General features: G+C 38.7%; 1 protein-coding gene across 1 annotated transcript in view; it reads left to right on the top strand.

Annotated features, from left to right (window-relative positions):
• ANKFN1 (ankyrin repeat and fibronectin type III domain containing 1) overlaps positions 1–23,378 on the top strand; it is a 90,002-nt gene that overhangs the window by 40,482 nt on the left and 26,142 nt on the right. Inside the window, exons 5-9 of the mRNA XM_072352227.1 lie at positions 3,670–3,864; positions 4,826–4,939; positions 15,217–15,314; positions 16,468–16,558; positions 20,095–20,202. Of these exons, the coding sequence (XP_072208328.1) occupies positions 3,670–3,864; positions 4,826–4,939; positions 15,217–15,314; positions 16,468–16,558; positions 20,095–20,202 (606 nt within the window). The remainder of the gene's footprint in view (positions 1–3,669; positions 3,865–4,825; positions 4,940–15,216; positions 15,315–16,467; positions 16,559–20,094; positions 20,203–23,378) is intronic.

Raw genomic sequence — 23,378 nt, forward strand, 5'->3', positions numbered from 1 at the left:
TAACAACATTTAGTGCTGGCATGTCAATCTCAGTGCTCCAGGAAATTGCACCTTGAGGCTACTAACATTGCCAGTTTTTTCACTGGAGAGCATGTGTGCATGTGTGTGTGTGCATGTTGAGATTTTTTGCCAGACCCTCAGTGTTGGTACACCTTTATTGCTTTTCTATGTCCACAGCACTTATATTATCATTTATTCTGGCCTCCTTTAACCTTCCCTGGAGATTTTTGCATAGTGTAGCTGCTCAGTGAAAAGATTTTTTTAGCTTTATATTTATTTGTTTATTTTTCTGTCATGGTTCATGACTGAGGCTTTAAAAAAAAGTGTGACAGCATTTAGAGTACATGATTGACTGCTGAAGCAACATTCATTAACCATGACAAATCTAGAGGAAAACACAGTCTTGAGTGTTCTAAACAGCAGTAAAAAAGACTAAACTAATTTTTCATTGACCTCATCTGTAAATAAATGCAGTCTGATGGCGAGCAGGGGCAATCATAAATTAGTATTCATTTCCTGTAATTAATGCAAACATGCCTATGAACACAGAGAATATGAATATATAACCACCTCATTTCCATTTCAAAATATACCCACCAAATTTCCACTTCACTTATCTTGATTTTTAGCTTTTCTGATTGAAATAATGGTCAATACGTCCTCAATAAAAAGCTGAGGACTGTTCTGTTTTCTTTTTTAATTTTTCACTTCATGGTTTACGTTTGCTACTGAGGAACAAAATGCAAAGAGCTGTTTTCAGCCTTAAAACAAAGGTCTGCAGCAGTTTGCTGTGCCTGGGGAACTAACAGCAGTCAAGGTCTTTTCTTTGTCTTTTTTCATCTTTTTTTCTTCCCCTCCAGTTTTTCTGCTTTGTTTTCTGTTCCTAATGGAGCCTTTTAGAATTAAACCCATTCTGTATGATATTAGGCCTGCAAGGATATGATCAGAACCCAGCAGGAACATTTTCATTTCACTGTGGTGATCAATTGAGCAAGGCTTTGCCAGGTTAAGTGAGAGGGGTGGGATTTCAAGGTAGGATTCTGACTCGTACCAATTTTGGGACAGGACACAAAAATCTTTTAATCTGATTGTAAGCAGATGCATCGCACAAATGCATACACTTGGGAGGTTAAGAGGTAAATGAATTCCCTGCTGCAAGTGCACACAGAAGGCTTCTCACAGAGAGAACTCTTGTTCTTCTACTCTGTTAGACATAGAGATCAAGTTGAAATTTCACTATAGCATCAATGCTGTAGGAAAGAGGATCTTAAGGACAGATAGCTTGCAGCTGCCTGGAATAGGCAGAATAGCAGATAAAAGAACAGAAAGTAAAACTCTGATCTTCTTTTCCACATGGACCTCAGGCTGTATGAATCTTAATGGGAGCCCAGCATTTCTTAAACACAAAGGAGGATCAGAAAATGCAGGATTTAGAATATTAATTTAGTGGGGAGGAAGCAAGACATTTGCTCTTGTCAAAGCCCACTGCTTTATTAATCTTTTCAGTTACTTTTGTTCACATATTTGTGGTCTGGCTAGGTTTGTTCATGGGAACCTAAATATAAATAAGATTAAAATTTCCAGCGACTGATTTGATACATTTCCAAGACCGGACAATTGTGGATCTGAATCTTGATGAAAGAGAGAGAGCCAGATCCTCACTGAAGACTTGAACCACTGCCAATCCACAATCACCTGAAGTTCTGGCACATAAAATCTCTTTTCTCAGTGCTGTTTTGCCATCAGATGTGTTGCACGCTTATTGTAGGCATGGAGCCAGGAAACTGTCACCTTTGGCCCCTCAGTAAACAGCCAGTTGTGAGGATACCAGCAGATTCCAGTAAGCCTGGCCATATGCCTCTTGATGTCCACACGAAGAATGATCAGACTTCAAGAGGGATGGCTACAGGCCAGCTTCTGAAAGAGAGGTCTTAGAAACAACTATTCTTCAAAAGCAACCTTTGGATGTCAGAGGTGCTGGGTAATTCTTCACTCTCCTCCTGTGGTTGTAAAGATTCCTTGTCAGTTTTCACATTACTGTGCAGCATTATACTTAGACTATGATAAATTTCAATTGTTATACAGTTATGTGAGACAAATGGCAAAATTAACATGAGGTTCAAACTGGATAAAACAGACACCTTTTTCAATCTAAGCATAGTAAAGCAGTTATATATGTTGCCCAGAGAGCTTGTAAAGCTCCATCCAAAGAAGTTTTCCAGGCCAGGTGGGTAATGTCCTCAGAAACTTGGCCTGAACTTGCAGCTGATCTTGTTTTCAACAAGAAGCTTGAACATCAAATTTTGAACAAGATAATTAGAAAGGCCCTTCCAATCCAATTTATCCTATAACCCCATGATTCCAGTTTGGGAATTACACATTCATATGTGCAGATATCATCACTGTTATGGTATTATGATGTCAAAAGCCAGTCAGCCTTGGTCCCTTCTGCCAGCTTCATATAGTCAGAAACATATACTGCTCCTGGCTTATGCAAGTAAATGTTTGGTGAAGCTTCTGCAACACTGCTGCTGTTCCTATAAAAAACACAGAAACTAACAGGCTGGCTGTCCCCATGCAGCAACACTCCATTATTGCTAAGAGCAGCATCTTGTGCCAATTCTAAATAAATGTGAATCCTTGTGAAGTGTTTTAGATAAAGAAGTGCTTTTGATTAGAACTGTCTCAGATCTGCAAAATTACCAGGCACCAAAGAAAAGCTGCTTTCTGTGACTTCAGAATTCTTTTTCTTGTATGTTATTTCCTGCATATTGAACATCAGATAAGTCCTTGCATGTCTCAGATTTAACAGCTTTACAAGTCCTATTTTCTAAACTGTTAATAGTTTGAACAATTTCAGGCTAAAAGCAGTTCTGAAAGATTGCAATTGATTCACTACATTTCTCTATATAAACAAAGGTCTGTGCATAGCAGTCTCATGGACTTGGGTTAAGACATTTTAGCTTGTATCCAATGTGATTGTCATTTTTCACCTTCATATAGCACACAGCAGTTCATACAGGTAACTGCTAACTGTTGAATTAAAATCATTCTGAGCACTTGAGAATAACAAAATCTCTGTGTGTCAAACAGCTCACTATCTGTCAAATCTGTCAGAGAACTAATTACATGAGCAACGCTGAGGCACAAAGAAAACCTGGAAAGAGAATCACTGTACTCCAGCTGTGGAGTAAACACAAAACTCCTGTGCTTAACTTTGCCAATTAGATCTCTCTTCACTTGTAGAGGTTTATATATTTTATATCTTCAGCTATAACCAATATCAATTTATTTCTTCCTGAGAAATGTGTGATATTATGGCATAGTAAGAGCTAGAGACCAAATTCTTTATTATTTTACTTGTTTTAAGTTGATAGAATTTTATAAAAGATGTAAGCAATTTCAGGCTAATTAAGACATTGTTACGCATTTGAGAAACATTAGAAGATAAAATCTACTGTTTATTCATGACATTAGTCCCATTTAAGTGGCCAGATCTTTAAGTGTGGTACAAATTGCTGTGGCCCTAATCAAGTTAATGACAAGGTATCTGTTGGAAGGCACAGTGTTCAAGGATTTGGCCTTACATGGGTTATGTTGGAATGCGTACAGCCAGAATTTTGTCACGAGTCCATCAAGCAATTATTTACTTTTCCCTTTTCTTGGTAGTTGTTAACATGGAAAGCAGGTCAGTGCATCTGTGTACACTGGTCCAAGAAGCACAGCAGCGAGTTACTGAATTGTCTGCACAAGTGATGAATGAAGGCCTTGGTACAGACAACACAGAAAAAGAGAAGCAACTAAAAGCATGGGAATGGAGATACAGGCTATACAAGCGCATGAAGGCAGGCTACGAGCATGCTAGTAAGTAGAAGAAAATAGCTGCAAAGTTTGACAAGAACTCTTACAGTGGCAGACACTCTTTGTTGAGCAAAGATGATCCTGTCAGAATCAACTGCAGAAATATTTAAAGGAAATGGGAATTTGAACCCATAGGAAGGAGTAAACAGGACCAAATTCTTTCACATTTGGATCTTTTAGCTGTACTCCTTCCTCTTCAATGAAATACAATCATTGCCATTAACGTTTTTACAGTCATCTTTATGTATGCATATACTTAGAATAATTTTCTCAAATTTATTGTATTCTAAGATTGTTTCTTCAAGACAAAGGTAGCGCTTCTTTCATTAGATATTAAATACAGCCAATATAATGATTTTTTAATCAATTCCAGCAGTAAGTCATGACATTTTATGTTTGATTTCTGAATGAAGTCTGATTGATATTCTGTGAATATTCTGTGAATATTCTTGCGAAGAAACAATAATAATAAAAAAAAATAAGGCCTCAACTGACAAATGTGGAACTCCAGCACTGAAACATTTGTGGAATCCGCAATTTCTGGATCACAATAATGTAAAAAGGTTTTCTGTCATTTAATAAATTTGAGTTTGTTAGTGAAACTATAAAGGTTTAATTAGCTCTCTGTGGTTTTGTCCTTTCTCTCTCTTCCTACCCACCCCAAGAGATTTATAGGGGCTTTTCATTGACATAATTAGCATGAATCTGTTTTATTGGGTTACATATATGCAGGAAGATATTTTTAACTGAAAGGAGCCAAAAACCATGATAGAAACAAATGGTGTCTGCAGGATATTGTTAGCAGGGCACTAATTAAAATTCTCAAAAGGCAGAGAACACAAACACCTACAACCCAAAGCTCACAATTGCAGGGTGATTTTCAGTGGGTTCTTTGAAGACTCAGAAACATTGTTTGAATAGGATTTGTTGTGCTGAAGAGCTGATGTTTTCTCTTCTCTCCCAGGAGCCCCTGAGGCGCCAACCAATGTCTGTCTCATGGTAACAAGCAGTACATCACTCACTGTCACCTTCCAAGAACCTCTGAGTGTCAACTCAGCTGTGGTGACCAAGTATAAAGGTATTGGATTTAGACATCTTTCATTTGCCTTAACAATCTGTAAACATTTGATGGCCAAGTGAAAAAGGCGTTTTCACTAGAAATGTCTGAATTGAATTATTTTCATAGTAAGTGTCTGTACATGTTGAATTTTCTTTTAGGATTCCTCAAAGAAGAAGTTTTATTAAAAAAACAAAAACAAGCATGCTTTCTTTTTGAGTGCTCTGAAGGAGTTTGCTTGACTTACTGTAGTTAAGACATCAGCTCAGTGACTGGGTTGACATGAGTCAGCTATGCAATGCAGACTAACTTTTGGTGCCTGTGGGCTTCTGAAACTGCATGTATCCTTGTAAATGCCAAACCCACACCACAGTTCCTTAAAGGAATGCCTCTGGAAGCTGAAACTTCTGGCAGAGGTATCATACAGCCCAGCTAATTAGGTATTCCAGGGCTGCCACATCATTCTTGGAAGAGCCATACGTATGGAGTGGCACCAGTTAGTTGCAAAGTGGAATGAATAGGAAAATGCTTCCATGTGAATAGCTCTGTTGAGTAGAAAATAATTTCTATTCCATAGGAAATTCCAACTTAAAAAAAAAAAAAAAAAAAAAAAGAAAAAAAAAAAGTTTTATCAAATATTGAAAGAAAAATTTTAAATTTTCCTGTTTAAGGGAACTTGCTGGTTCTCTAAAATGATTGGAACAGTGAGTTCCTCAGTGTTTAATGGAGCAATCTGCAACCTTCATTTTTAAGTAGGAACCTGGGTCCTTCCACAGGTCTTAAAAGCACTGTCCTGAAGACCTCAGGCCTTCTTTGCCTACTCCCAGGAAGAACTGAGAGTGGAGACCCTGAAAATCCTCTTAAAGCAGGTTTTGATACATGTAGGAGGAACTATAACAGCTGGGTCTGGGGCAGTATCTGTTTCTGTGTATAGGTGTCATAGTGATTGCTTCAACACAAAATACACAGAGAGCTGCAAAAGAGCAAGTGCCCAATAGTTCATGGAGTTCCTCTAAAGGTGGGATGTGCCAGTGCTCAGCCTTCAGTGGCATCGCAATCACCCAAAGGACTAAATGAGATTATCTTGGAAAAGGCATATTTTCTTACCTCCCTCTTTCTGATTTGAGACACCAGTCATCATTGGCTGTGCTCAGTGCACTTTTTTTCATAGTGCAAGGAAAAAAACAAAACTCCCAGACATCACTAAAACAATCAAAGTGATTCCATTCCTGATAGCCTCGGTAGAAGGGTAAATGACTGTATTACACCTAGTCAGCCTTGCAGTGCTGCAGGAAGTGTTATTTGCAAAAACATCAAAGACCTTTAGGAGCCTAAATCGAATTTTCAACAATGGGTTGGGTTGCCAGGAAACTAAATTTCATTTAAGGGCTTCCTACTGCCTGATTTACTTCTGAAAGTAATACTTGGGCTCCTAAAAGACTTAATTCTCCTGAAATTATTAGCCTGCTCTTTGTTGTATGCAGAATTTAAATAAACCTGAAACATCATCCACACTCTCATTAGGACAAATATTGACATTTTCACAGTAAAGACAACTCTGAAATAGAGCTGATTTCTGAATCAGAATACTACTCCCAGTTTCTAAAGGCCGCAGTATTTTTATCTTGCTAACTGAATTGTGTTGAGTATGGTTTGCACCTATCAGTTCTGTCCCCTTTTGGTAAGTACAACATTAAGAGAAATTTGATCCAACTTGACCTAACTTTCTAATCAGACGAGGTAGCATTGCTGTCATATTTTGAATTACTCTCATTGGTGATCATTTCATGCTACATCACGTTGACAGTTCTGGCAGAATGTTCTTTTTAAATCCTCTGTCCCATGAGAATTGAATATTTATGGTTAGATAAAAAGAAAGATCATTAATAGCTCCTTTTGGTGACTTTCGGGAATTAATTAAGCACGGGCTGTAGAATTGCTTATTACATTATGGAGTGAGGTTCTTCGTGTTAGTTTTAGAGGCTGCAAAAAAGAAACAACAACTGCTCAAATGATCGCTTGTAAGAATGATTAGAACCAGCTCGCAATTAGCCCGAAAGGAGATCTTGGTAACATTGTCTGAGCATCTTTTCAGTCAAAGTATTAATCTCCTATCAACAAAACGGTACCAGTATTTTACTGATTCAGGGAAAAAGTAAGCTGTTAGGTTTTATTTCCCTCAATACTTTACCATTTCTTTTTCTAATAAAAGATCAGGAGCATTTGTAGCAGTGTGTAGGGAATACCTGCTCATTTACAGAAGCTAATAATGTTTTTTGTATGGATCTGAATTAGAGAGGATAAAACTGACATCACTTTTGTTCAGTCTAGTTTTGTTTCCTGAAAGCACTGAGAAGCTGCCAATTCCTTTTCTTCTGTGTCATCCTTTCTTTCTTTTTTTCTTTTTTTTTCTTCCTTTCTTTTTTTTTTTTTTTTTTTTTTTAACATATTTTTCCAAAGCTTTACTTACTCAAATGTCATTTAGAAACTAGGCTTGGAACGTTATCTAACTGTCTGCTATTTTCCTGTGTATGATCTTTTCCCTTGTTAGCTGTATAACTTACAAGTAATAATACAGGAGAATAATACTTTGCACTCAGTCTCTAACCACTAAAACCATCTCACTTCATTAGGAGATTTAATTTTAACCACACACGGTGAATGAGTATTGACTTTGGTGTCCCAGCTGGATGGCTGTTCAGCGACTGCATTCTGTTGAGCCATTGCTTTAAGGAGCCAGAGTATTCTCTACTTCCTCTCCTGGATTGTTGTTTAATGTTGCAGGCACCATCCTAATGGCTTCCTTCAGTTTCCCTCCAGAGAAGGCTACAACGTGGTGGTGGCTGATGTGAAATGATTCCTATGTATATTGTAACTTAGTAAAGTGTTTTGAGGCTGGAAGCAGACAGGCATGCCATAAATCAATAATAATAGTAATAATCTGCTCTGTGCTAGAGAAAGATTCAAAGCCAGAGACACCTCACCCCAGCCAGTTTTAGGAAGGATGTGAAGCATCACCATAATTTGGGAAGAAAAACCCATACCCTTGGCTAATCATGCCCTAAAGCCAAACTTCACATCCCATCATGGAAGCACTTACGACCTACTTTAGTTTTACATCTCTGTAAACGCAATCAAAATGTTCTGCACCATTATACAAAATAACACCACAGTTTGAAGCTGGAGTGAACCGTTTTATATGTTTCAGAGCTACTCTACAGTCCCCATCTTGTTGCAGAAAGTCCCAGCAGCAGCAAAATCCACGTAGGCACTACTTGGCTCCTAAGAATAGCACAAGTGAAGCTGAGAAGTAAATGCTTGTTGGGACTTATAAGACTTGTTGTCTTTTGCTAATTAGCATTTCTAGGTATCACGAATTCCACACCATGCAGGTACATAGGGAAATCTGTTGGTTTAAAAGAACAAAGAATGTTGACAAGTAGTTTTATTGTACTTATTTTCTATGCATTTTAAGCCTGATAGTTATTTTGCTTTTGCAGTGAACAAAGTACATGTTAACACAATGCTGAACATCACCTACTTGGAAGGACCACTATGCAATGGAAACTCTCCATTTATATTTCATTTACAGTTTTTCAACAAACATCTATATCCCTTTTTGGAGGAAAAAATAAATAAAGAAAAAAAGAAAGAGCTTGTATAACTGAAGTTGAGCTAATTTGTTTATGAGATGGGAACTATTTGTATTTGAAAAGAGATTAAGAGAGAAAAAATCTGATCCATGTTTGATGTAGCAAACAGAGCTCATCTTCTCCCTGGATGTGGCTGGGGACTTGGATTCCAAGTTATTTTCCAGATAGGGATGCTAAGCTGTCTAGCCCACTTCAGCCTTGTGTTACCTTTTTAGTTAGTTACTTTAACAGAATATTTCCTTTTAGTCAGGACTGCCCAGCTGCCTTCTAGGATTTCTGTTGGATGGAAAGATCTTTTTATTTTCTTTGTCAGTGTAACATAAAAAAAAGCAAGAGGTGGGCAACTAGATCAAGAAAGAAGGAGTTACACCTTACTTAAATTTTGACAAGAAATACCTCCCTGCCTCCTTCCCCCCAAGGCAATTTGTGTCTCATTTCAGATTATTTTTTTTTAACTATAGAATTCCTGTAAATTGTCTTTAAATCACTGGTTCAGTCCTAGTTAGATGTGCAGAAGCCTCAGCCAGCATCTGAAATCACAAGATGAAGCATTTTGCCAAGTTAAGCCCTTAGGATGTGCATTTAGAACACAAATCAGTATTTGAGATTCTCTGGTATCTCACTATGTCAGTGGAGGTCTTTCACTACAAACTTTTGTGTGAAAAGCCCCAAAAACCTTACAGGAAACTGTGTGATTTTTGTGTTATTCCGTACGTTTTACTTTTGAGAGTAATACCTTTACAACCAAGCAAACTGATCAGTTTGTGTGGGCCTCTGTCCCTGCAAACACAAACACAAATACGTTGCATGTTTTGTGATTTGTCTGCCAGTAGTTGAATTGCAGTGTTTGATCAAGTTTGGTATTGTTCCATAGGAAGCTTCCTGCAGTGACCCATCCAGTACTGCCCTGTGGACTTGGCTCCAGACTGACTTGGCCTGTCTAATAGATAGAGCTTATATGAAGGCTAAAGTCCATATGTACATACAGAATCTCCAACAGTTTTCCCTCTTTGGTGCCAATTGACCATTCACACAGCAGTATCAGAGCAGAAAGCAGCAAGCTTGTGTTTTGTTTGATTTCTAGAAGAATCCTGGTTATGGAAAAGAATACTTGTAGAAGTGAATCTTAGGTATGAAAATGGTGCTTTAACATTAATACCTGTAGATCTTTGTACAGCAGATGATTCATCACTGCTTGCTTCTGTTCCAGTTTAAAGTGGAACTGAGTAGTATTCTGCATCTGATTTGATCTTGAAACCCTTTTCACTTATTATTCAAAGTTTCTTTGTATATTTTGAAACTCCTTGTTTCTTTCCCCAGAATGGTTCTTGCTCCATAAAATGGAAAGAGAGAATACTTTCCTTTGTAAGATATTTGAATTTATCCCACTGAATAGGTGTGGTCTGATATTTTTTACAGTACTTCATTTATGGCATTTTATTAGGTCTCCTGGGCACTTTATTTGAACATTACATTTTGGTAGCTAACAGAACTGTGCAATTCAACTTCTATTTTTATGCCTCGTGAGTATAGAAATGTATAAATGTTAGAACAAACCTTTCTATTTCTAGCTCCTGTTAAGGACTGTAGTATGTGTTGGACTGGAAAAAAAAAAAATCTTTTATGTTAGGTTTGCTTGGCATTTAAAAGCACCTTTGAACATGAATTACATATTAAGTGATGATGTATTTAACTGATGGGGTTGATCAGACACCAATTATTCAGTTTAAGCATTCTTTCTGCTTTCTGCTTTCTGTTTCATAAGGATTTTGAGCAACAGCTCAAGGTGAAGGGCAGTGAGAAAAAACAGACCTATAGGCTCTGGTTTTGTCCATCTTTGGTGTCCAAGAAAAAGGCTCACATCATGATGTTGCTGACTTTTAGACATTGCTTTATTTTTTATACTTGCTTTGATTCACTGGCATTAATAAGTAATTTTAACAATGATTTGCTCATGGCTAAGTGTTTGAGCTTCTGGTTTGTAGGCTGGGCACAGGAGAGCTGATTTTCCTGTAGAGTGACAGGACTGGAACTCAAGACTTTCAGTTTCTTTCTTGAAGGAGGTTCTCAGACTTTTTGTTCCAGGAGTTTGGAAATACTCCTTGTTAGAGACTTGATGGCATCAACTGCTAATAAGACAGATTAGAAATGTTTTCACAAGGATTGAAAATAGTCATTTTGCCACTCCAACAAGAATTTGATACTTCTTTAGTGATTAAACTGGACCTACCTTGTGTGCTGAACTTAAATTACAGGGTATACAGTTTTCACACGAATGCTCAGTTCACACATGAACACACAATCAATTTATGCCTGAGCACCCTATTTTCTCACGTCTGAGCACCCAATTAGTTCACACACAAGTGCTCACTTTGCTTCTGCCTGAGTACTGTGTTGGGCATGTGTTTGTAGGTTACCGTAGCCAAGGTCCACTGGTATGGGGGGGGGGGAGGCTGGGTCTTGGAGGTTCTGGTCGCAACTGGCCCAGACAGGTCCAAAACCAACTGAGATCCTCATTGCTGAGAGTATCCCCCTGCTAGAAACAAGGGAAGTTGAGACTAGGAAAAGAGGAGGGTATGTGTTAAGTGTTAAATTGTTTATGTTTCTCTCTTCTCAGTCTGAATTAGTGATTACATTAATTGGCAATAAATGAAATTAAGTAAAAACAAGACTGTTTTGCCAGTGGCACCTGGCTTTAGTGCTAGGGAGAGGTGAATGATCTTTAAATTAGTGTAGGGATTCATTTATAAAGAAATAAAAGCCATAAATATGAGTAATTAACATCCATTCAACAATGTCTCTCTTTAAAAATGTATTACAGAAGGACCAGAAGAAAAGTGGTGCAATCCCGTTAAGCAGATTAATTGAATTAGGGTTTGTGTATTTACCTTCTTTGTTAACAGTGCTATACAGTGCTCCAGTATGTCTTGTACATTTTGATAGATTACTTTTTTGTTTGCATTTGCCCAACCAGTCATTATTAATTAGATTTTAATGTATTATGGTTTGGGAAGAAGCTGAGCCTAAGCCATGCATGCTTCACACAAATGAGTTGTCCTTACTTTCATAAACCTCCCCACTGGCTTTGGTTACACAGATTACATGAGTGGAACGAATCCACTGGGAGTGGAAATTCATAAGATCAGAGCCAAGCCTGCTATACCTTCCTAGGACATGAAGCCTTTGCATAAGAACCCCATTTATTCTCCAGTCCCTTTTCATAGCTCTAGTGTGTATTTTCTCTCACTTTCCTTTCCACAGCCAGAGTGGGCTGTGTTGGTCAGAGGAAGGCTGAGGCACAAACCTTTGTTGTTATCACAGTGCCAAGTTGCATTGTAGCTTTCTAACCAATACTGTCCGTGCCTACATTCTAACCAAACAGAATTCTCCTTATTTCAGATGGTGTAATTCAGTGTGCATAAGTGGATGGCTTACATGCTTCATGCAGTTGGTATAACTTGCCTATCTGCTCTTGTTCTGTGCAGGATTTCAAAACATGAGATGCATAAAGAAAGCCTGAACCCAAGTCTGCAAAAATTGGGTTCTTTTTGAAATGAAACCTGGAAAGATTAGCTCAGTGCAGCCAGGAGGAACTGACTCAACAGACAAAATGTGAAAAAAATCGACAATATTGTTGTCTGTCTGAGCTGGTAAAGCTGTGCGCACCAATAAACCGGTTCCTCCTGGCTGTTTTGTTGGCTCAACTTGCTAAGACGTTGTAAGTGTAAATTGTTATAATTATTTCGTAAAGATCAGCAGGCAGCAAAAGGTGCCGTGAAGGGATTTCTGGCATTAGGGCTCTCCTTCAGTTTTACATTTCAAAGGAAGCTGTTGAACAATGCAATTATTTGTTTGGAGGCCCTTGGGAACACAAGCTAGGATCACAGTGTCCTTCAGCCTGGGCCCTGGACACAGGGAGGAAGGGAAGGGGAAAGAATCCTTGCTGCATTAAGAGTCTGGGTTAAAAATCATAGTGACACAATGCTTTCCCCAAAGTCACAGCAAGTCAGTAGTAAATGCAAGAGTCAAAACCAGAATTCCAGCTCAGTACACTATTCAGTAGACACTATCAACTTAACAACCTAAGTCATGTTTCTGGGTCTAATTAATCTACTCAGCAATTCAGTGAATAATTTAAGTGCAAGCAAAATAAATGCCAAAAGAAGTGACAAATTCTACAGTGGCTTGAGCTATTTACTTTAGCAGGGAGAAGGTGTTTTCCTGAATGACTCCACAAAAGGGCTGGGAGGTGTTTTGCACCTTCCCTTTTTCCCTTATCTGTGTGTCAGTCTTTCTGGTGAGCTGTTTAAGGTATACTTAGTATAACAGGAATACAATGAATAGAAAAGAAACAGGTGAAAACAAACTCGCTTCTTTATTTTAAAGTGCATGAATTGAGTATTAAAAAGGAAGAAAAAAAAAAGCACACACACAACTTGGCCACAAGTAAGTTACATAACTTAAGCCAGTCTAAAATTATGTGCCAGCAATTTACATGAGTTTTATGTAACTGTTTATACTGCTGTTTATTTAAAAATTACTACTTATCTTGGCGACCGCAGCAACACATCGTGCATTCGCTAGCTCTGGAATACAGGGCACCTTCATTAAAACACATAGTCACCAATATATTAAACACACAAAAAACCCCTGCTCTGACATAACGTGAAGTGTCAGATGGAAAGCCGCAACAGCGAAGACATTCAGCGTTCACGACAAAGCAGGCCTGTGGGGTGTTCAGAACAGGACTGGAACATGCTCCATCCTTAATTCACCCAACAGCTTTCAGGTCCTTTACAGCAGAGTTGGTACAGTCTACAAGACCAGCTCTTGTTCCTGGGCTCTTATAAAGGACCCTCTTCATCTTCAGGTTTTTATACTTGCATATTTTTATATTGAACTTGTGAAGTGCTGAGGGTAACCAGCCTTTTGTTCTTTCTTAAAGTACCAAGTACTTCAGTTATGCACATAGTTGTTATATTTCGTTCACTATCAAAACAGCCTCTTCCAGCACTTTCTGTCTAGGAAAGTAAGCAAGGCTTTAGCAGTGTTTCCATGCTGAGTTGCTCATGCACAGTTACATAGTTTTTAGATCCTGGTCCATCACCAGGGTGAGTAGCTCTGCATTATTCTGCATAACCAAAAAATGCAATAAACGGTAGCCTATATCATGGTATTGTGAGTCAGAGGATGATATGCTATCAAAAATAACAATGCTTCAAACGTGTCCAAAGAACCAGTTCATGCCTGGATGCTCTCCAGTCCATAGAACAGCTAAAAAATTGAGAAACTCCAAGGGAATTTAATGCTGCTTATTTCACCATTGGCTTTTGTTCTTTGCTAAAGCACAACCTTAGCACTGCCCCTCCTGCTGAGAAACACACTTGTCATGCTTAGGATTTCAGTGAAGACAGGATTTGCTGGCAGAATCTGTCTTGAGTGACACTGTCTTGATTTACACGACCCTTCGTAGAGGAAAATAGAGTCTGAAGTGACTGCATGTCTGTTAGTAATGTGTTCAGCAATTCAGGAAGGGTTTCTCTCATTTATCCTTCTGGAAAATAGAGAATGTCTTAGTCTGCAGCATGTACACAATGTCCTCAATGATTTAATAGAGCAGAGTTATAAACCCTGAAAAATCACGGTTTATAATGGAAACTCTGACAGGCCATCAAGTTTAATGGCACTTATAAGCACTGCTATAATTAAATCGTCAACAAAAACCTACAACATGGTACAGTAACGGTCTCTAGATTTTCATACTAATGCACAGAGATAGCTCCCATTAAGGTTGGCAGTAATTAGATATTTAAAACCCAAGGAGAGTAAGAAAAATATACACTATAAAGTTCAGACAAAACCGATATCCTTTTCATTTCAGCAAATACAAAGACATTGCTGAACATGCTGTGCATTCACAAATGGCATTTAAAGAAAAGGACTGGCTTGGAAGAGAAAGGAAAAAATTGTGCTTTTTAGATAGATAAGATAGTATAAGGTAAGATATCTACTAAGGTAGTAGATATAGAAGATAGTTTTTGAATCTCAAGGGAAGATAATCAAGGAAATCAAGACTTTTGAGAGTGCTTGATCTGGTCCAAGGAGGATCACAGAATCACACAGAATCACAGAATGACCCGGGTTGGAAGGATATTTCTATACAGAGTTGCCAGGACCAGGTGATTGGAGTTTTGTGGTCCTGTGGAACCCAAAGGACTCTCTTCCTATGCCTACATGTGCAGACACAATTGCAAAACAGTGCTTTTTGTTGGTTTGGATATATAAACTGCCTAATGGAATTAGCAGGTCCAAATCTTTTACCTAGTCTTTTCCACTGCTTCCCTTTCTTTAAAAGGAAATTGTTTAACTGAGAGCAAATGTTGATTGAATGTAATTTGTATTGCAGGGTACTTTTAAGCATTCTTTCCTGAAAAGCTTTTGAACAATATTTTGCTTTTCTCTCTCATGCCCAGAGTTATAATTTAATTACTGTATAAAGTTTTCCTAAACATTATTGCTAAACATGACTTTTAGTATCCACGTGGAATGGTAAACTGCTAGGAGGAAAGTTAACCTGTGAAGTACTTTTATTCCTTTTGTTGGACTGTTATCTGATTCACTTTGCTTCTGCTGTTTGTTTCCTAGTGGAATGGAGTTGTTCAGAAGACTTTTCTCCTTTGGTTGGTGAAATAATTATGGATAATCTTCAGTCTTTGAGATGCACCATCACAGGTCTCAGAACAGTAAGTGCCAAATGATTCGTTTAGATCTTGATGCCCCCTGCTGCCCCAGTGATAAAAAGACACTGATAATTTGCATCCTTGGCTGTTGGTAACAACTGCAGAGTGCCTTTCTTCTAACAAGTTGCAGTCATTAAGCATAATATGTCTGGTATCCATGATCAGAAATTCACAAAGGAACAGACAGACAGCATGAACTGTTTTATAAGTTGGCATGCTTAGGATGGAGCCAAAAAGACTGGAATGAAAGCCTCTGTTTTCTGGATCGCAGGGTAATCCTAGTACAGATCAAAGGCTCGTGAAAGTTCTAGTCCGGACTCTGATGACAGATAACTGAAATAACTGCTCTTTCTCTTCTACTTATTTCAGGAACATGTAGTTAATGGCAGTCATTTTCATTTTTGTTTTATTTTCACATGCATGTTTTACATTGCTAAGAACTGGGTCACCAATTGAGAAAATTGATAAATATTCACATGTATTCTTAAGCAGAATAGTTCTGACCACGTGTCTGAGCACCTACTGGCTGTTCTACACGGTTTGTGCAAGCAAATTTGGATTCACAAAGCGCCACGGTGTGCATTCCCTCTGTTCTTCATTTTCCAGCAACAAAACAATGTAACTGGTCTTAAGTTAAAATCAAGCAAGCTTGCACAGTCTATTTCCTAGGCACACATTAAGAGCAGTGATTAGGGTGTGTTTGTCCATAATCTCTAAAGCATATAACATTTGTAAACAAAAAGCTAAGCTTTGAGAAGCACTTTCCATTGGCCTATATTTACACATCAAAAGGTCTGCCTGATTTCAGTGATGGCCAAGCAGAGCTTCTTCAGTTACTGTGCTTATAGGAAGACTAATATCACAGCAGAAATGGGACTTCTTGATTCTTAAAAGTCTGATTCTTAAGAGCACTGCTTTGGTAGGAGAGATCACAATTTGTCAATCATAATTGATGGTTTTTGTTGACCCTCTGCAAATCACCTGCCCTGTAATCATTGTGCAGTTTTTCAGTAGTTCATGGTGCGTCAGTCGACATCCCTGAAAGCTACTTGAGAGATTTTCAAAGAAAGCAGTTTTGAAAGGGCTGCTCTTCAGTTATTACAGCCATAATTTCAAGTGAAGTGCAAGTTTTGATTCCATTTGTTGCCTTTTGCAGGGCCAGAGGTATTACATTCATGTTTCAGCATACAATATGAAAGGATGGGGACCTCCACGAAGATCTGCTCCTGCATATGCTTCTCCTTCAAGTAGGTTGAGCTTGTTTGCACTCCCAGTTTGGTTATTCATGTTGCTTTTTCAGAATTTCTTTCTCTTCAAAGAAGAGAAGAAGACAAGTATGCTGGAGTTCATGATTTAATTACCGTGTCATTTAGATGGGAAATAAATAAAACTCAACTTCTTCTCCTCACCCCCCCAAAAAAGAAGATACATAATATCTTACTTATGTATTTATTTTTCTTATCTTTGAACCTTCATTTCTTTTAATAGAGTTCTGCTATATGGAGCTTCGTTTTTCAGCACATGAATGGATCAAAACTTAAATTTGAACTGCTAGAACCAAAATACTTACACATATAATATGTAATTTTGTATTCTGAGTGTAGCATTATAGATTCCATTCACTGAACCATGCTCGTAGTTTTCAGTTCTGAAGTTGGTGGAGTTATGGGATGCATGCAGCATGTAGAATACTGTAGAACGTCACAGACGTTGGTCGGATCTAGCTCACAAACACTAAAATATTCCAGACTCATCCAAAAGCCTTTCTTCTGTTTCAGACTTAGGACAGGTTTTCTCAGGCTCCGTGCAAACTTTCATTAGCAGTTATTAATCTGCTATAGTCACGTTGTATTGTTAGTCACTTATCCAGACTTAGTATTCATTGCTGAGCTGGCTCTGTATATTACAGCTTCCCTTGTATTGATTAGTGCAGTAAAGTGGGACTTTTCATTTTATTGCATTAGCACCTGTTTTTATTAGGCTAATGTAACAATTTAATAACCTTGAATGCTAATGTGAGAAAACTAAGCAACGGTGCTAATAGAGAGTGTGGAATAATCAAAGCTGAGGCAGTATCACTATCCTATTTTGCTACAATTTTGCTCCTGTTTACCATGGAATAAAGCCAGGGTGTAGTCTAGGCTAAAGAAATATTCTGTTTGCAAACAAAAATGAGCTACAGTAATGGCAGAAAATTCTACTCTTGGCTATGCGGGTAACTCACTACTATGGAGTTGCATTGAATAATTTAGTGACATGCAATTACCCTGACCGTACTCAGGGGTAAGTACATAGGATTTGGGCCCACAAAACCAGAACTTATGCAAGCTGAGGAACAAATCTCTTCTGCAGTAGCTGGCAGTTATTCAGCTAAATATCCCCTAAGAATAGGGCACTCCTAGCAACACTGGTTGTATCTCAAGCTGTAGCTGCGTGTGATACAAACATTTGCTTTGAGTGCATTGCATTGTCTTCCCTGTCTATTTCTTGTTCATTGTTATTAACCTTCTGACAATACATGACAGCTCCAAAGCTTTGGGCTGTGAGGAAAGTTTTGCTTCAGATTTCAGTGCAGGTAGTTATGTATGTGTGTTTTCTTCACTGGTGAACATGGAAGCATTAGACAGGCTCAGCTCACTGCATATAGATAGCCAGCAACAGTGTGTTATTTCCATGGAGTACACTTAGTGACACATGCTCAAGCTTTCCAACAAGTAAGGTGCTCACAGCCTAAGTATAAAATCTTTTCATTAAGAAATATTAACATCAGAATTTTAGCTTGAGAGTCAAGATATTCGTGCAGTTACTGAAGGTAGAACTTTGTCCATGTGGATACCTTCACCATTAGTTTTGAGATCTAGCAGACTTGTGCTTGGCAAGGAGGCAGCAACCTGAAATTACAGCAGTGTTATATTAAGGAACATGGCCCTAAGGTAAAAATTCAATGTGAATACATTAAGTACAAAGTTGTTTGCAATGGCAGCTAGAATATGCTATGTAAATGAAAGCTCTAGGGCTAATCTGGATCCAGTCCAATCCCAGAGCATCAAAAGTCAGTGATGTCCTCAGAGAATCATCCTTGCAGCATGAGTAAGTGCTTGTCACTGTCCTGTTTACCTCTCACAAACAGTAACTTGAAAGTGCCTGGAAAGCTGTGGCTGGCATTCTGCAGCCACTCTGTAAAGCCACAGTGGATAGTAATATTTCTAGGCATATTAACTGATGTGATTCACGGACAGTGTGGGATGCTGGTCCGATTTCCAAGTCATTTTGGAGGCTGTCAGCAGACTAGAGGGTCTAAAAGTTTGAGAACCACCTAGACAAAGAAACCACAAGGTTGTTCTTCTTACTGCTCTGATGACCCAAAGCATTTTGGCATTGCTGAATTCCATTTGGTTCCTCCTGGCTGCCAAGGGAGATCTGAGAACTGACCTCCCAACATGAGTTATAAATGCAGTTGGCTCTTGATCTCTACTAAAGCATACATCATGCAGGGTAGCCATCCTGCAGCTGTTACAACTGCCCACAGGCTATCAGGATAGCAATTGTCTTCTCTTCCCACCCTTTATGGGGCTTACCAGCACTCTAGCTGCTATACTAAATGGCAGTAAATATATATTTATCATCATAGTATCATAGTATCATAGTATTGTGCGAGTTGGAAGGGACCTTAGAGATCATCGAGTCCAACTCCCGGGATTCGAGCCCTCTGTGTAGCAGAGCGGCACTTCTACCCCCTGCTCCACAGGGGGGGATTCGAACCCGGGCCCCCTGGTGTTGCAAACGGGAATTCTACCGCTGCGCCACCGGAGGCACACAAATTTATATCCCTAGCATGGTGAGTCCTTTGCTTAACTGAACTTACACTAGAAAGTAGAACTGTGTATTCAGTGAGTGAGCAAACTGTTTGCTGGTGGCTTCTGTGCCTGCAAGATGGAAGCTTGTCTCCCGTGGAGGCAGATCTCTTAATAACCTGATCCACCATTACTTTCTTTCAGGAAACTATGGTGTCATAATTTTTTATTATAGCAATGTGAGCAAGTCAAATCAGGAATCAAATAGCTCCTCTCTGACAGTTTCATCCTCTTGGTTGTGAAAGGGTTGTCTGGTGAGCTTTTAGCTATTGGCAAATAAGAGTGAAAACAAAGTCCCTTGTAGGTTCAGAGGATGTGGGACAGAATTCACAGCTTCTTGCCTCGTGAGTGCAGTGCTGAGCAGACTGATGATACTGGGGCAGGGATTGCCAGCCTTCCTTCAGGCCCCAGTGCTGGGAGGTTTTTAGAAGTGCTTTAACTCAGAGCATTTCTGGGGCTACAGAGAAACCTCTGGTTCTTGGAAGACTGCTTTGCGATCAGTTTCCTTCGTAGCTGTAGGAAAGCCTCATGGCACCTTAATAAAAGATGGGAGGAGCAGGGCTGTGATCTTAGTGGGGTACAGAGGGTCAGTACAGAGCAGGCTGAGCGCAGCGCTGGTGCTACAGCAACAGGAGCCATTTATGCACTAAAGAGAAAAAGCCATTGTCTAGTCAGTCACTACAGGAGCTTCTGGGAGCTGATTGTGAGCTCTTTGTTAATCATCATTATGATTAATTATGCAGCTGGCACAAAGCAAAGGAAGCTTATTGTACAATGAACAACAGCAGACTTGAAACAACTGCCATTTTTCCTGCATGCCCTTATGCAAGCCTCTGCTACAGCCAAGAAATACCAGCGGCAAGAAAATGTTTTAAAACCTTCTCCTACTACTTTGTGTTTCATTTCTGTTTATTTCCTTTGTTCAATAGACTGGAAAGACTGCAGTGGAAGAGAGCCTCGACACAGGGGACATACTGAGGCCCTGGAACGTCTCCTTCAGCAGGTTCGAGCAGCTCATCAGCATTATAATTGCAGAGGTAAGGATAAATATCTATGTGGTAGGGCACCAGCTGAAGCCTCTGTGGCGCCTGTAATTTTAGCAGTTTTCTAACTAGGTCATACCTTCTCATTCATCAGGAAAAGAGAGATATTAATATTGGCCCATCTGGAACCACTTTAGCTTACTATCTTGCTCTTAACCCTTGAAATTAGTTGGATGGAAACATCTGAAAGCTAGAATGTACACAAGCACTGACACACCCTTTCTCCCTCTGTACCCTGTGCAGTTATTGATGTGCTTTTTCCTACTAGTAAGTTTTACTCAGGATTCTGCTAAAATGCTTCAAGAATCTCTGTTTTAGTTTTTTTTAATATAAAGAAATACTTTAGAGAGTTAACAACTGTTTTGGATCAAAAAAGAGACTTGGCTGCCTCCAAATGGAAGACACTAAGTACTCTATTGGATGTGATGCCAATCTATAATGAAAAATAGTTGCACAATGCAGTGGGAAGATAAGATTGCTACATTTTCAAATAGAATGGATCAAAACTGGGAGAGAGTTCGAATCTCAGCCAGCTCTTTGCTCTTCATTCATGAGAAACAGACTGTGCCTTTAATAGCTCAAGAGCCAAGGCAACAGCTTGGCATTCTTTTTAAAGAATATATAAAAACTCCTGCTCTGTACGGGTTGTTGAAAAGTGCTATTTATTTCCTTAAAATAAACTTCTAACAGGAATAATGCTTCATTGCAAAGGAACTTGTTTTAAACTGAAAAGTCGAACTACCATGAAGTTTTCATTTTTCATCACTTAGTATGACTGTTATTTCAAACTGCATCAACTGATTTAAAATCACAGAAATACTTAGGGCTCAAATCATCTGGATAAAATGGAAAGATGCAACCTTTGTTCTTTATGTGCAAATACATCACAATCATGATGAGCCACGGACTGCCACAAGCCATTGTAACCATAGCAACTAAAACTATTCAGCTATGTTGCTTGGAAAGGAAAAGGAGATTTCGCAAGAAAATGTTGTTTCCCTAATTAAAATTCATGCACACATTATCACTTGCAGGTGGCTACGGTAGTAAAAATACAAACGATGTATTCCATCTCTTACACAGCTTTTCGTGATTCAAGAAGTCGTTATCCATGGTACAGATTTTCTCTTCTGAAGTTGTTGCATTTCTCGGCTCTTTCAAGCCACCTTCCTAGGAATAACTGATGGAACATCTGAGAATATTCTTAGGATCAGTTGTTTTACTGACATACCAGCCCAGAAAAGAAGCAGTTATAAACATGCAGAAAATCCCTTCTTTTAAGAATTTGACACCAGTACCTGGTTCTCATAAAATTCCACCGCTTCTGAAATTAACTCCAGTCTCAAAGCAAAGTACAGACAACTCTGTTACTGATTTCTAAGCTCCTTATGCTTAAAAATAAATAACAACAATACTGGGAGTCTGTTTAGCTCAGAACATTTTCTTGTGTGCTGGAAAGAGGATGTGGGAACTTACATATGGCAGTACTACACTGTGGAATCAGCAAGAGCAACACCCTTGATCCAATTAAATCAGAATCTCAGAACTGCTTGTAATGTTAACATTACACAGAACTGTATTTTGGATAAATAAAGAGAAGAGTCTTTGGATCTTACATTAAACATATGGCTTATGTCAATCCTTGTATTTCAGGAACTTGAAAAAAAAAAAATCAAGACAAAGTAATTACAGGAAAAATAAGAATTATGACATTAATTTGACTGTTATTTGTCAGTCTCAGTGAAATCTGAGAAGTCTGATCAGGGATCTGAGATAAGCTATTGGTAATAACCAAAAAGCCCCAGTAAACTTTTCCACTTGGTGCAGACAAGACAGAAGCCTGCTTCAACTGTCATGGGCAGAAATCAGAAAGGGCGTGTTTCTGTAGATAAACTGAAGACCTGGCCTGACTTTAACCAGTCTTTAACGTGTTTCTCTTTAACACATTCCTTTCATTGTAAGTGAACATTATAGCTTCTGCTTTCCTCATTTGTTTTAGAGGTGTCAGTAAATAGCTTGAAACTGTTTGAAGAATACCGCTGAATCTGCTTGCAGGCACTAATTCACAGGGAATTAAAGTGAGGTGAAGACAGAGGCAGATTCAAACCTGAAGCCTTGTCCCTTCGGCTTTCCTCGAAGTGATCCCTCTGCAGGACTCCCCAGGCAGCCTGAAGGAGAGTGCAAAGAGTGCAAAGGAGGTGAAAAAGGTGGAACGGTATATAAGAGATATAAGAGATATAATGGGGGGGTTACATTGCCCAGCTTCCACACATCTCTTGCCCATGTCTGTTCATTCAGGCTTTACACCAAAGCCTTCGTTTTGCCCCATGCTTTATATTTCAGGGCCTGAAGAAAACATGCTTGCAAAAATACCAGGAAGAATACAGTGGAACATACAGTGAGTTTAAGAGCTTTTGGAATTAGATCAGCTGTTGCTTTTGAACCTGCTCTGTGATATGTTGAAATCTCTTAGGGAATTACTTAGGAAGCTTTGCTTTCATATGTTTAATCTTCTGGAAAATCCCGATGATTACAAACAACAGTCATCCATTTGTCTTCATAATACCGTGCCACAGACTATCATAACCCAATTACTACAATTGTGTGTTCTGGCAACACTTCAAATGTATTTTTTAAGTATTTTTTTTTTCTGAAGATCATTCTTCCTAAGCAGTTCTGAGTGGATTAAGCAATTGTGTGATGCTTCATTAAGAAAGGAACTCAACTCTTTAGTAAAATGCTTACCAGATATTTTATTTCTGAAATTCAGTTGAAATGTATTTTACTACAGACTGACTGAAATAGAAATGGTCTGATCGTAATTCGACTCACAATTTTGGATCATGTTTTCATTGTGTTTAACAAAGAGGACGATCTCTTATTCCGTGGGGCATTTCAATAGTTTAGATTTTATTTTGATGAGAATACACAAAAACAGGCTGGAGAATCTGGCCATGGGCTGAGAAGTTTGGGTAGGAAATTTAAGAAGTTACAATCTATCTCAACTGTTGAGCCTGATTTTGTACTCCAAACTGCAGCACCCGGTAACATGACTGACATGATGTAGCTTCGTCATGAGATACAGTTTCTTCTTTTGAACAAGGTCCCATCCTGAACTGAGATAATATGAGTCTGTAGTGCCCTTAAGCTACTGGAGAATCTGCTGGCTA

Source organism: Excalfactoria chinensis, chromosome 17 (assembly GCF_039878825.1).
Source record: "Excalfactoria chinensis isolate bCotChi1 chromosome 17, bCotChi1.hap2, whole genome shotgun sequence".
Lineage (NCBI taxonomy): Eukaryota > Metazoa > Chordata > Aves > Galliformes > Phasianidae > Excalfactoria > Excalfactoria chinensis.